The following is a 13,662-nucleotide window of genomic DNA, read 5'->3' as shown; positions in this document are numbered from 1 at the left end:
CATTATAATTAACATGACATTTGGGGGAGAGTCCCTCGTGAGGTCTTGTACACACATGATTTTGTACTATATTTTGCTATTTTATACTCATCTCAGCAAGATCTGAAAAGGTGAAAGACTAAACTAAAAACAATGACTTTTTTTTTTTTTTAATAAAATAACTTCTGTCAAAACAGGGAATGAATAAACAGGATAAACCCACAAAGCCTGCACCAATTTAAGGGCTGTTCTGAAATCTTTTTCCCAAAAGTACGAATTGGTTTCTACTTATATGTGGTGGAAAGAATAAAAATGACTGGGACCATTCTAAAGTCAAACCAAAGAGAAAGATAAAAACAGGAGAATGAGTGGAGCAAAAAGACCATATGCTTCAGAGGCAGCCTCTTTGGGGGACCTCACAGCTCACACACACTCTGGGGGAGGGGACTTACATCAAACGAATGGAAAGAAGAAATCAAAGGGCAGCTTGGCATTGATGGTTGGCTGAGCTCGGAAGCCCGCCTCTGCTGGTCCAGACACATCCACAAAAGTGACCACGGTGGAAATAAGCACCATCCTTTCTTTGTCTGAGCTGGTCTGAAAACAGCAGCAGAGGAAAGAAGCCCCACATGTCTGTCAGCAGAACTTCACCTGAACTGAGATGGAACAACTTTATCCCCTTCCAGCCCATGTCACCCACTAATCTGAGAATGCTCAGATTATTGGCTTGGCCAGCCATTAATATGGATACAAGATAACATTATTTGTTTAAAAAAATACAATTTTTACCCAGGTATTCCTAACAGATCAATAGCAACCTCAACTCAATTTTTACGTGTGAATTTTAAAGACCAGATCCAAGCAAGAATACTCATGAGGGGCTGGAGAGATGCACAGTGGGTAAGGTGTTTGTCTTGCAAGCAGCTGATCCAGGTTCGATCCCCAGCATCCCATATGGTCCCCCTTAGCCTGTCAAGAGTAATTTCTGAGTGCAGACCTGGGAGTGCCACAGGTGTGGCCCAAAAACAAAACCAAAAAAGAATAAACCATTGTTGGTGCAGTTTCTGTTCTAAAAGATCACTTGTTTCCATTTTAATAATCTTTATCACAAATAAACATTACTGTCACATTTGAGTTTCACTTGGATTTACTTTTCCTGTGTGGATTGGGGGGGGGGGTCACACCAGCAGTGCTCAGGGACTAATCCCAGCCCAGAGCTTGAGGTGGCTCCAGGAAGTGCCAAGAGGACCTTGCAAAGCCAAGGATCAAATCCAGCCCTCTGAGCAATCTCCCTAACCTTCAGGCTTACCTCGAGTGTAGATGAAATTAAGTTTGCAGTAACATTCACTATCTTAGCCTGTGGGTTCAGTAAGGATCCATATTTAGTCCATTTCACTTCCAGAACTAAAGCCACCGGGAGTTGGCAAGAATCCTACAGAGTAAAACGCCATTCATCAACTTGAAAGTCACACGATCTCAAAGCAAACTTAATCGGCACTTCAGAGTTTTAATTACAAAATGTTTTACATATTACAAAATGTTCTGAACAAGAGAATGAATAGGCTCTAGAGGCTCGGATAAAAACAGCTTAGACACAGCAAGTATTTTAAAGCGCCCAAGGCTCCAAAAATATTTTAATACCTACAGTCTAATTTTCCCAACCCTCCTAATTCTTTTCTTTTTTGGTTTTTGGGCCACACGTGGCATTGCTCAGGGGTTACTCCTGGCTGTCTGCTCAGAAATAGCTCCTGGCAGGCACGGGGGACCATATGGGACACCGGGATTCGAACCAACCACCTTTGGTCCTGGATCGGCTGCTTGCAAGGCAAACACTGCTGTGCTATCTTTCCGGGCCCTGTTTTTTGTTTTTTTGGGCCACACCCAGTGGTGCTATAGGGTTACTTCTGGCTCTGCTCTCAGAAACTACTCCTGGTAGGTTCGAGGGACCATATGAAATGCTGGGGATATAACTCTGGTCAGCAACATGCAAGGAAAACTCCTTACCTATTGTGGAATCACTCAGGCCCCAGCCCTCCTATTTAGTAGGGGCACACCCAGTTTTATTACTGAGTTGCTGTGGTGACCCCAGTTACCAACTCTGGAACCTTTGGGGCATTCAATGCTTTGACTACATCTATTTACACCTATCTCAGAGATACTTGAAGAGGGAAATTGGCCATGGGCAAGGAGGAAGGCAAGAGTAGCTGGTATAGACAGAAATTAAATCTGTGGCTCCCTTTCAAATGTGTGTAGAGAAAATGGAAGTACTTCCTTTTTACTGACATTTTTGCATCTGTTGGCAATGAAGAGGTTACACTGGGGTGCAGCAGCGACCCTGACTTAACCACTACTGTCTGGGAACCAAGGCCATGGGAGGTGTCACCAAGCTGTTGGAGTCATGGTGGAGCCCTATCTGGTGAGGACCCTATCTAGTCAGCCCCCCCAAAAAAAGGCAGAGGCCATCCAAGACTGAGCTCTCCTCCTGCCTTTCATCTCCTCGGCTGACAATGACAACCCTTCAGGTGCCCTGCCAGGTAGCTATGAGTCCCTCTGACTTCCTCTACTCGTGTGTGCTTTAAATTTTGCCATAACCAGTTTTTCACATGAAATGCTGGCAGCCTGCTAAAATTGGTGCCTGCCCAGATGGCCCTGGTAGAATCCCTTCCCTTGGAAGTGCCCGTGGGAGATGTGCAGGCGGGAACTCACTTTGGAGCAGCAGATGCTCCATGCGGCAATATCTAGGACTCAGGTGCCCTGTGCCAGCATCGTTTCCCTAGGTCTCCTGGAAGGGCAGGAAACCCACCCCAGGCGCACTGAGCTCCCTGGACCAGCGCTCAGCCTCAACGGAAATGTGTTGTCCACAATGCTGCCTCGCCTAGCCTCCATTTCCCGGGGTGGGGGGAGTAATAAGTGGATGTTTTCCCCCATCTCTGCTAGAAACAATCTGTCCTGCTCACCAAGGCGAGGCGGCAGAGCTCAGCCGACACTCAGCAGCTGAACAGCAGGAACTGAGTAATCGTGGGTCTCAGCTGGGGCTCTGTGGGAGGACAGGATCAGAGTTGGGGAGCTAGTCCTCACCCCATTATTCCTGGGCTATAAATATGCTAAGCAGATGAGAGGTCTGAAGAGATGGTGATGAGGAGAAGCTGGGCAATTACAGAATAAGCTGGAGCGCTCCCCTCCCTCCTCGAGGGGACCCGGCCCACACTCTGCTGCCAGACACAAAAGGCAAAGGTGGGCAGAAGCATCACGTGTGCTCAGGAGCCTATTTGAGGACACTGATTTCATTAAAGTTTGGGGAACTCTGGGACTGAAGTGCTCATGTGTGGGCTGCCTTAGCTGCGGGGATAGGAGGGGGCCTCCGTCCAGGTAACAGTCCACCAGGACCCCCAGCAGCAGCGACAGTGATTAGTAAGGGGCATAAGTGCACCCCGACAGGGCACCACCAATAGCACCTCAGCACTGAGACCCTCCACCCTGATACGCAGTGAGGAAACAATCCAGCCCGAAGTCACAGGTCTACAGTGCTCACAGCTTTCCAGGTCCCCTGTGGAAGGAGCACAAGTTCATGAGGGCCCACAAGCACATGGCTTCAATTCCCCCCTTTACCTTTGCGGCGGGGGCCTGTATGAGGAAATGGACAGGCACCCAGTCCAGCACATCCTGGGCCCGAGAGTTTCCAAAAGGAGCCACAAAATCTGGGAAGCCTTGGCCCCTCAGCAGGCTCTTGGTCCTCTGTGCTGCCAGTTCACAAGTGAGTGCGCCAGTTAGTCTTTGGGAGAGGAGGAGGAAGTCAGTCTGACAAGCATGTCCCATTCTTGCTCCTTTCTTTTCTTTTCTTTTTTTTTTTTTTTTTTTTTTTTTTTTGGTTTTTGGGCCACACCCGTTTGACACTCAGGGGTTACTCCTGGCTAAGTGCTCAGAAATCGCCCCTGGCTTGGGGGGACCATATGGGACGCCGGGGGATCGAACCGCGGTCCTTCCTTGGCTAGCGCTTGCAAGGCAGACACCTTACCTCCAGCGCCACCTACCCGGCCCCGCTCCTTTCTTTTCTTTTGCTTTCTCTTTCTTTTGGTTTCTAGGCCACACTTGGTGGTGCTAGGGATTACTCCTGGCTCTGCACTCAGGGATCCATCCTGGAGGGATCAAACCCAGGTCAGCAGTGTGCAAGGCAAGGACTCTACCCACTGTACTATATTTCCATCCCCCCCTTTTTTTTTCACTTTAATTTGGTGTTTCCCAAACATGCTGGGCACAGATCAACTGTACCTGAGAATCAGTCTTTGATTCTTTTATTTTTTTTGGGGGGGGGGGCCACATCCGGCAGTGTTCAGGGGTCACTCCTGGCTGTCTGCTCAGAAATAGCTCCTGTAAGGCACGGGGGACCATATGGGACACCGGGATTCGAACGAACCACCTTAGATCCTGGATCGGCTGCTTGCAAGGCAAACACCGCTGTGCTATCTCTCCGGGCCCAGTCTTTGATTCTTTTGAGGAATAGAATGCAAGTCTCACATTGGAGAGAAACATAAATAGAAACCATTGATTTAACTCCAAGAGCAGCATAATTATCAGATATTTAGGGATGGGGCTGGAATGACAGGGTAGAGGATCAAATCTACATCTGACATAGTGGAAATTCAATTATTCACAAAAACCTAAAATCACAAAGTAGCATTAGAGCCAATTACATAAAGAGTTGTGGGTAAATTTCCCCACAATCAGCTATAAGAACGAAAAGTGGGGGACTAGAGTGATAACACAGTAGTTAGTGTGCCTGCCTTGCATGTGGCTGGTCCAGATTTGATCCCAAGCAACCCTAAGCCTGACAGAAGTAATTTCTGAGCACAGAGCCAGGAGTAACTCCTGAGGGCCGCTGAGTGTGACCCAAAAACCAAAACCAAAAAAAGAACTGAAAGTGGCAGCCACTAGAAAAGGGAAATGAATTCTGGATGTTTCCAGTAAATCCTGCAGAGCTACTTTATTTAGGTACAAATTTAATAATAAAAAGTCAACTTGTGAATCCCATTTAAGCTTCCTTTTCCAGGTTTTGGTGCTGTTGATATTAAAATTTAGACAATGAAGGCCAGAGCGATAGCACAGTGGTAGGGCATTTGCCTTGCATACAGTCAACCCCATACAGGCCCTGGTTCAATTCCTAGCATCTCATTTGGTCCCCCGAGCCTGCCAGGAGCAATTTTTGAGCATAGAACCAAGAGTAACCCCTGAATGCTGCTGGATGTGACCCCAAAAAATAAAAATTCAAACACTGAGTGGCCAGAAAGTACAGTAAGTAGGGCACTTACCTTGCATGTGGCTGACCCGGGTTCAACCCCTGGCAACCAGATGGTCTCAAATCTGCTAGGAATAATTCCTGAGTACAAATCCAGGAATAAACCAGATGTGCCCCCCCCAAAAAAAAAAAACCCAGAAAAATTTAAACTTAAAATAAATAAAATTCAGACACATAAGAGAAAGAGATAGTACAGAAGGCAGGACTTTTGCCTGTACAGACAATCTGGGCTCAACCCCCAGCACCCCAGATGGTCCCCCAAGACTCACCGGGAGTAATCTCTGAGCACAGAGCCAGGGGTAAATTCTGAACACTGCTGAATGTGGCCCCAAAAACACAAATAAAATTAAAACAACATACTTTCTTTTTTTTTTGGGGGGGGGGGGGGAGGCCCACACCATGTGGCACTCAGGGGTTACTCCTAGCTCTGCGTCAGAAATCTCTTCTGGCTTGGGGGTCCATATGGGATGCCGGGAGTCGAGCTCAGGCCTGTCCTGAGTTGGCCGAATGCAAAGCAAACGCCCTACCACTGTGCTACCTCTCCGGCCCCACAAACAAAATACTTTCAAGGGAGATATTAATTTAAGTGTTATACAATCTTTTTTTTTTTTTTTTTGGTTTTTTTTTTTTGGGGGGCCACACCCTGTGGCGCTCAGGGGTTACTCCTGGCTATGCGCTCAGAAGTTGCTCCTGGCTTCTTGGGGGACCATATGGGACGCCGGGGGATCGAACCGCAGTCCATCCTAGGCTAGCGCAGGCAAGGCAGGCACCTTACCTCCAGCGCCACCGCCCGGCCCCTGTTATACAATCTTAAAAATAAAAGTTTTGAGATTTTTACTCAGCAATATATTTTTTTTAATTTTTATTTTGACCATATTGACTTACATATCTTTCACAGTAGTATTTTAGGTACATATTAACATTGAATCAGGGAAATACCCATCAACAAATTTATCTTCCCTTCATCCCCGTTCCCTTCCTGCAACCCATATCCGCAACCATCACCCCCCAGACTGCTAGAGTAAGGGTCCCCTCTGTGTCTAGCTAACTACTAGTAATCATATATCTGTTTGGTCCTGGTACCCTCCCTTGTTTCCACCTCTATTTGAGAGGTGGAGCTAGATATGTGGTTTTGTTTGAAGGAAAGAAAAGTAATAGAATGGGGTAAAAAATCAAATAAGCTGAAAATGGGCGGAGTCCTTTAAGAGGCTTTCAGCCTCAGTTTGAGAGTGTACAGGAAAAAGGTAATTGAAACACCGCAACCATACAGAAAGAAATATCAAATAAAATTTGTGAGCACTACAGCAATAAAGACAAGCACCAGACAATAGTCTGGGTCCTGAAATCAAACCATGCCGTTTACTAGGCAATATTTGATTAAAGTGGTTGTAACCACAGAGACTGGTAAACATCAAAAACAACAACCAGTGCTGGCATCGATGGGGGCGGGGAAGAGACTTTCATTCATTGCTGGTGGGAATGCTGTCTAGTTCAGCCTTTCTGAAAAACAATATGGATATTCCTCAAAAAGCTGGAAATTGAGCTCCCATATAATCCAGCAATACTACTCCTAGGGATATACCCAAGGAACACAAAAACACAATACTAAAATGACGTCTGCATTCCTATGTTCATTACAGTGCTATTTATCATAGCCAGAATCTGGAAATAACTCATGCCCGACAACAGGTGAGAAACTATTATATTTATACAAGCGAATACTATGCAGCAGTTAGGAAAATTAAGTCATGAAGTTTGCTTATATATGAATAGACGTAAGACATTATTATGATTAATAATAATGATTATTATTATTATAAGACATAGACATTATTATGCTAAAAAGAAAAAGATTATTACGCTGAGTGAAATGAGTCAGAGGGAGAAGGACAGATACAGAATTATCTCTCTAGGGGCTGGAGAGATAGCATGGAGGTAAGGCGTTTGCCTTTCATGCAGGTCATCAGTTCAAATCCGGCTTCCCATATGGTCCCCCATGCCTGCCAGGAGCAATTTCTGAGCATGGAGCCAGGAGTTTCCCCTGAGCACTGCCGGATGTGACCCAAAAACCACAAAAAAAAAAGAGAATTATCTCACTCATCTGTGCAATATAAGAAAAATAAGACTATAAAATAGGGGCCGGAGCACTGGCACAAGTGGTAGGGCATTTGCCTTCCACGTGCTGACCTAGGACGGACTGTGGTTCAACCCCCTGGTGTCCCATATGGTCCCCCAAGCCAGGTGCGATTTCTGAGCGCATAGCCAGGAGTAACCCGAGTGTCACCAGGTTTGGCCCTCCAAAAACAAAACAAACAAAAAACAAAACAAACAAAAAAACCCACCACTAAACTATAAAATAAAAGATAAATAAAATGAAAGGTAATAATATCCAGAGACAGGCCTGGAGAGATAGCACAGCGGCGTTTGCCTTGCAAGCAGCCGATCCAGGACCAAAGGTGGTTGGTCCCCCATACCTGCCAGGAGCTATTTCTGAGCAGACAGCCAGGAGAAACCCCTGAGCACCGCTGGGTGTGGCCCAAAAAACAAACAAACAAAACAAACAAACAAAAAAAAAAAAACCAAATAATATCCAGAGACAATGGAGATGAGAATCAGAAGGACCAATCCATGGTAAGATGCTTGCCACAAAAAGCAGTGAGTACAATTAAGAGCAGAAAGGGTCCACTATGACAATGACAGTTGAAACTGATCACTCTGGACAAAAACTGGGTACTGAAACCCAGTTGTTGAAGTGGGTTAAAGTTGTTAAAGTGGCTTAACAATAGTGCAAATCACAGTGTCAAAAAAGAGAGAGAATGAGAGAAGCAAACTGCCTGTCCCAGAGACAGGTGGAGGTGGGGGATAAGTGGGATGGAAATGGGGGGCATTGGTGGCAGAAAAGTTGCTCTGGTGAAGGGCAGTATACATTCTATGACTAAAACCCAACTATGAACATTTCTGTAACCAGTACTTAAGGAAAAGCATTAATGGGGCCGGCAAGAGAGCATGGAGGTAAGGCATTTGCCTTACATACAGAAGGTCAGTGGTTCAAATCCCGGCATCTCATATGGTTCCTTGAGCCTGCCAGGAGCGATTTCTGAGCGTAGAGCCAGGAGTAACCCCTATGCACCGCCGGGTGTGACCCAAAAACCAAAACAAATAAAAAAAAAAAAAGAAAAAGCATTAATAAAAATTTAACTAAAAAGTAATAAAATGGTTGTAATACTTTTCCTGTAAATCATAATTGGTATAAAAATGAAAATTAGAATTAGAAAACACAAAATCCAACATCATGATGTCACTATTGCTTTTGTTTTGCTTTTTGATTTTTGCTTGGAGGTCACCACTATCAGTGCTTAGGGACTATTCCTGAACCTGCTGTTATTTGTGGTACTTGGGGGACCATTCGGTGTGGGGGACCAGAGCAGACCTATGCAGTCCACGTATGTACTCAGCCTCCTGCACTATTTCTCCAACCCCAAGGTAGGTTACTCCTGCTGTTACCAATGACCTGGTAGCTTTGGTACCTTCCTGCTGATGCAGAGGATTAATTAGCAGGAAAGAGTAGGGACCTTCGTTTTCTGATCCACATAGGTTCATAGGTTCAACAAATTATTTGCTTACCTTAGTTTACAGCCAGTCTGCATATTGTAGCCAAATAAGACTGGAGTCCGCAGTCCCTCAACTGCTAAGCAGTCTTGCTCAACTGTGCTATGAAGAATAGTAAGTTGTTCATATCTATTTGCGGTCTGAATAATTCCAGACATTAAAAAAGAGTTAAGGCCCAAGCACTGCGTAGTAAAGTTGCCCCAATCTATGAGCAATATGAATCCAAATCACCTCCAGGATTCTGATGATTATTTCCCAGGGATGACAGTGAATTACTTACTTAGGAAAGACACATAAGAAAAATCTCAGAATCAAACCTTAAAACACACTCTGAATTTTCAAAATTACAAAGTTTGTTTTAGGAGTCTCTGTGTAAGTGTGAATGTAAACACATCTAGTGTCTCAATGTTTCTATCTTGAGATTTTTCCTTTTAAAAGTTGACAATTCCACACAAAAAAAAAAAAAGTTGACATTTCCAGGCCATGCTGCCTGTTTCTGCATCCCACACTTGCTCAGTGGCTAGCACCCCACCCAGTGGAAGAAACTTTGGCCAGACTGGTCCCCCATCTGTCTTAGAGAGTAGCTTGCACCCAGGCAGGGCCCAGAATCAACCTGCTGGACAAACCCAAAAAGGATACCCCTGCTGAGGCCGAAATCCAGCAAGTAACGGGAGCCCCACCACATAGCCTGGGTTGCCACTGAGAGGAAATGGCTTTGTAGTTTGCTGAAAGGCAATGCATAAAGGCCCCCAAATCAGAAAGTGATAGAGAAAGTAAAAAAGCTTTTCATAAGCCAATCTGGGATTGCCAGGGCCTGAAAGCACTTCTCCCCCCACTCAGAACTATGAATACCTCCCGATGCGCGTAGGAGTCCATCACCTATCAAAGATGGAGTTCACGAGGATGAGGACACTCTCCCCACAGGGAGGACCCAACTCCCATCCCAGCCCCCTCAAGGCTCCTGAGCCTTGGTTCAGTGAGGGGTGGGTGGGGGTGCTGAGACTCAAAACTGGAGCAGTGGCTTCGCTGAGAAGAATGTGTGCTACCTTTACATGACCAAACGTACCTGGATGAAGTGAATTTGGAACTTCTGTTGGAGTGGCATCTCGGCACTGCTCACTGTCCCCAGGAGAAGAGAGACCACAGCATCCGTCACTTCCCCCACAGGTGAATAGGTGAGGCTGTACTTCACCTACAAGCCAACCACACTCCAGTGAGAGGGCCTGGTTCCTCTGCACACAGGTAGGTCACATGACAGACACCAAGGCCACTCCCTTTCCCCACCTGCTGAAGTTGCTCTGTCCTTGTCAGTTTGATGCTGAGAGGTGAAAAGCAGTGACCTGAATACAGGGGGTTGGCCCCAGATCTGTGGAGCAAACTGGCTTTACAATAGCAACTAATTCTGACTTTCTCATGTGGAGAATTCTCTCACATGTAGGGAAAAGCTACATGTGATTATTTTGTTATCATTGATGTGGCAGTGGCTCCATAGAGATATTGATGCCAACTCACACGGGCAATGTTTGCCACCTGAGTCACTCTAGCTCCTATTGCAGGGCTATTCGTAAGACCCTTAAGGAAAGGTCCTCTATAGGAACAGCACAAAGGCAAGCAGGCTCCAGAACAGAGTCCCCAGGGCTACTCCGTCAGATGAGCTAGAGGCCCTCTCAAGGGGCTAGATACCCAAGACAGAGCAGCTGGAGCTCAAGAGTGCTTTCCGGGTCGATGAGCACCTACCTCGAGAACCGTGTTTCTGCAGACTTTCATATGCCCGGCCTCCATAAGCCTTGGTTTCAGAAGCCCAGAGCCTTTCCAGAAGGACAGAGTCTTGTTTAGAGAGCGGAGGAGGATGGAGTGCACTGAGATGGGAAGCTGCAGACACAGGCCCGGAGTTACTGAGACAGTGGGTCTGGGTGTGGAGAACTTGAAATAAGTTGCCACAGACCCCTCCCACAAAAATGCCTACTCCAAGACACCTCCCCAAGAACACACACTCACCCAGGCCCTACTAAGCACAGATAACCAAAAGCACACACACATTCATAGGGAACAATCCTTCAGAAAGATCAGCCCAGGCAGAGGTCACCTAAGAAACCTGCAGTCTGGGGGCTGGAGTGATAGCACAACTGTAGGGAGTTTGCCTTGTTTGTGGCCGACCCAGAACAGACCCAGGTTTGATCCCCGATATCACATATAGTCTCAGGAACCTGCCAGGAGTGATTCTGAGCACAGAGCCAGCAGTAACCCCTGAGTGATATGCCGCTGGATGTGGCCCCAAAACAAAAATAAACAAACAAAATAAACCTGAAGGCTAAGGCTGACAACAGCATCTGCAAGGCCACAAATCTAAGACAATCAAAGGCCCATCATACGATGGATGGACAGGATGTGGCAAATGCCACCAAAGGACTATTATCCACCATAAAACAAACTGTGTCAAACTAAACAGTATTGACACTCATGACAGTATAGACACCTCCTGGAAAGTGAAAGGAGTCCACAAGAGCATATGTTTGTCTTGTAGGAAGTATGTAGAATTGACAATTGAGTGTTGGCCAGAGGCTGGGATGAAGAGTGACTGTTAATAAGGAGCACAGAGGGGCCAGAGCGGTGGTGCAAGCAGTAGGGCGTTTGCCCTGCATGAGCTAACCTAGGATGGACTGCGGTTTGATCCCCCAGCATCCCATATGGTCCCCCAAGCCAGGAGCAATTTCTGAGCACATAGCCAAGAGTAACCCCTGAGCGTCACCAGATGTGGCCCCAAAATACAAAAATCAACAACAACAACATAAAACAAGAAATACAGAGCCCCTCTTAGGGGCGACAAAAAACTGTGCAGCTATATCACACAATGCTTGGACATCCTGTGGATTACTCAGAATCACTAAATTGGGTTATTTTGTTTTGGGGCCACACCCAGTGGTGCTCATGGGGTTCCTCCTGGCTCTGCACTCAGAAATCACTCCTGGCAGGCTTGGGGGTTCATTTGGAATGCCAGGGATCTAACCCGAGTCTATCCTGGGTCCGTTGCATAACAAAGTTTTTACCTAGACTCAGAGGCCTGCGTGGCCCATTGCTATTAGGCTGTTTTGCACACTGGCTATCCCTAGGAGGGCGACAATCTTTCCAACAGCCAAGCCCTGCATGACTGTCTCCACAGTCACACACATGCCTGACTTTTCCCTTTAATTTTGCCCTCCGTCAAAATACTAAATAGCAAAGCACTGTACTATGTGATGCTATTTATATTTCAACATCATGAAGGGCTGAAACTGTCATTTTATTTGGGGGGGGAGGGATTTTTGGGTCACAATCGGTGGCATTCAGGGGTTACTCCTGGCTTTATGCTCAGAAATCACTCCTGGCAGGCTCGGGGACCATATGGGATGCAGGATTTGAACCATCGTCTGTCCTGGATAGGCTGCATGCAAAGCAAAATGCCCTACTGCTGTGCTATCTCTCCACTCCCGAAATTGTCATTTTATATACAAATTATGTGTCTGCTCCATGATGAGAAGCAGTTAGCATACTGAGGAAAACACTTGCAGACAGTCAACCCAAGTCTGATCTGTCACTACTTTCAGTCCCACAAGTACTAGAAGTGATCACTGAGCAAAGACTCAAGAGTTAACTAATCCCTGTGCACTACCAGATTTGGGGACCCCAACAAAATAAGTTTTCCTAAAGTGACAGTACAGTGGGTAGGGCATTTGCTTTGCACCGAGCCAACTCGGGTTCAATCCCACCATTCCATAGAGACCCCTGAACCTGCCACCAGGAGTAATTTCTTATTTTTTGTTTTGTTTTTAGGCCATATCCGGTGGTGCTAAAGAGTTATTCCTGGCACTGTGCTCAGAAATCACTCCTGGAAGGCTGGGGATGCCCAAGATCCAACTCGGGTCAGCCACATGCAAGGCAAACACCCTACCTGCCGTGCTCTTGGTACAGCCCCTTTCAGGAGTAATTTTTGAGCACAGAGTCAGGAGAAACCCCTGAGCGCCATCAGGTGGACCCCCTCCCCAGAAAAAAAAAAATTCCATGCAACAAAATAGGTTTTTTAGAATGAAAAAACTGGATTTCACTTTTATATGCCTAATTCTCTACCAAATCTTGGAAAACGCTCTCAAGAACATTTTTTTAGCATCTCTCTGATACTAGTTAACAGCATGAGCTGTGTGTGGTGTCAGACATCAGACTGAGTTGGAAACCTCAATTCCTGAGCACTAGGCAGGTGTGATCCAAAAACCAAAAAGAAATAAAGAGAATTTAGGCGTCTAAGTGATAGCACAGTGGGTAGGGCATTTGTCCTGCACATAACTATCTCCAGTCTCCATACCCAACTATATCAATCTCCAGCATCCCATATGGTCTCCTGAGCAATTCCAGGAGTGATTCCTGAGTGAGAGCTAGGAGTAAGCCCTGGGCACTGCCTGACGGCATGACTCAAATAAAGAAGAAGAAAAGCAAGCAAGCAAACAAGCTAGCTAGCTTGTTGGTCACTGTCCAGCTGCCATGCTCCCGTCCTCCCCATCTAAACATGTAAGCAGATGGCTGAGGGGAAACTTGGTGTAAGGATCAAGTGGAACCTGCAGGAAGTATGTATGCTCAGGGCTGTGTCTGCACCCAGACACTGAGCCCCAATCAGAGACTTCATTGTCTTGAAACCAATGTGTCTGTGACAGGCATTTATGAGGAAGACCATCTTACAATTCTGAGGGAAAAGGCATCAACTGCAAGGTGGAGGGACAGTGAAACACTGAGGAATCACAGTGAACCTCCCC

General features: G+C 46.3%; 1 protein-coding gene across 1 annotated transcript in view; it reads right to left on the bottom strand.

Annotated features, from left to right (window-relative positions):
* The window catches only part of TCTN1 (tectonic family member 1), a 31,137-nt gene that overhangs the window by 428 nt on the left and 17,047 nt on the right, over nucleotides 1-13,662 (bottom strand). The window contains exons 8-14 of the mRNA XM_049787767.1: nucleotides 10,619-10,753; nucleotides 9,948-10,073; nucleotides 9,521-9,606; nucleotides 8,897-9,037; nucleotides 3,589-3,751; nucleotides 1,289-1,411; nucleotides 432-576 (exon numbers count right to left, since the gene is read on the bottom strand). Coding sequence (XP_049643724.1) covers nucleotides 433-576; nucleotides 1,289-1,411; nucleotides 3,589-3,751; nucleotides 8,897-9,037; nucleotides 9,521-9,606; nucleotides 9,948-10,073; nucleotides 10,619-10,753 — 918 coding nt within the window. The 3' untranslated portion in view covers nucleotide 432. The remainder of the gene's footprint in view (nucleotides 1-431; nucleotides 577-1,288; nucleotides 1,412-3,588; nucleotides 3,752-8,896; nucleotides 9,038-9,520; nucleotides 9,607-9,947; nucleotides 10,074-10,618; nucleotides 10,754-13,662) is intronic.

Source organism: Suncus etruscus, chromosome 15, assembly GCF_024139225.1.
Source record: "Suncus etruscus isolate mSunEtr1 chromosome 15, mSunEtr1.pri.cur, whole genome shotgun sequence".
Classification (NCBI taxonomy): Eukaryota; Metazoa; Chordata; class Mammalia; order Eulipotyphla; family Soricidae; genus Suncus; species Suncus etruscus.
Note: the sequence above shows the minus strand (reverse complement) of the source record. Positions and strands in the feature narration are given on the sequence as shown.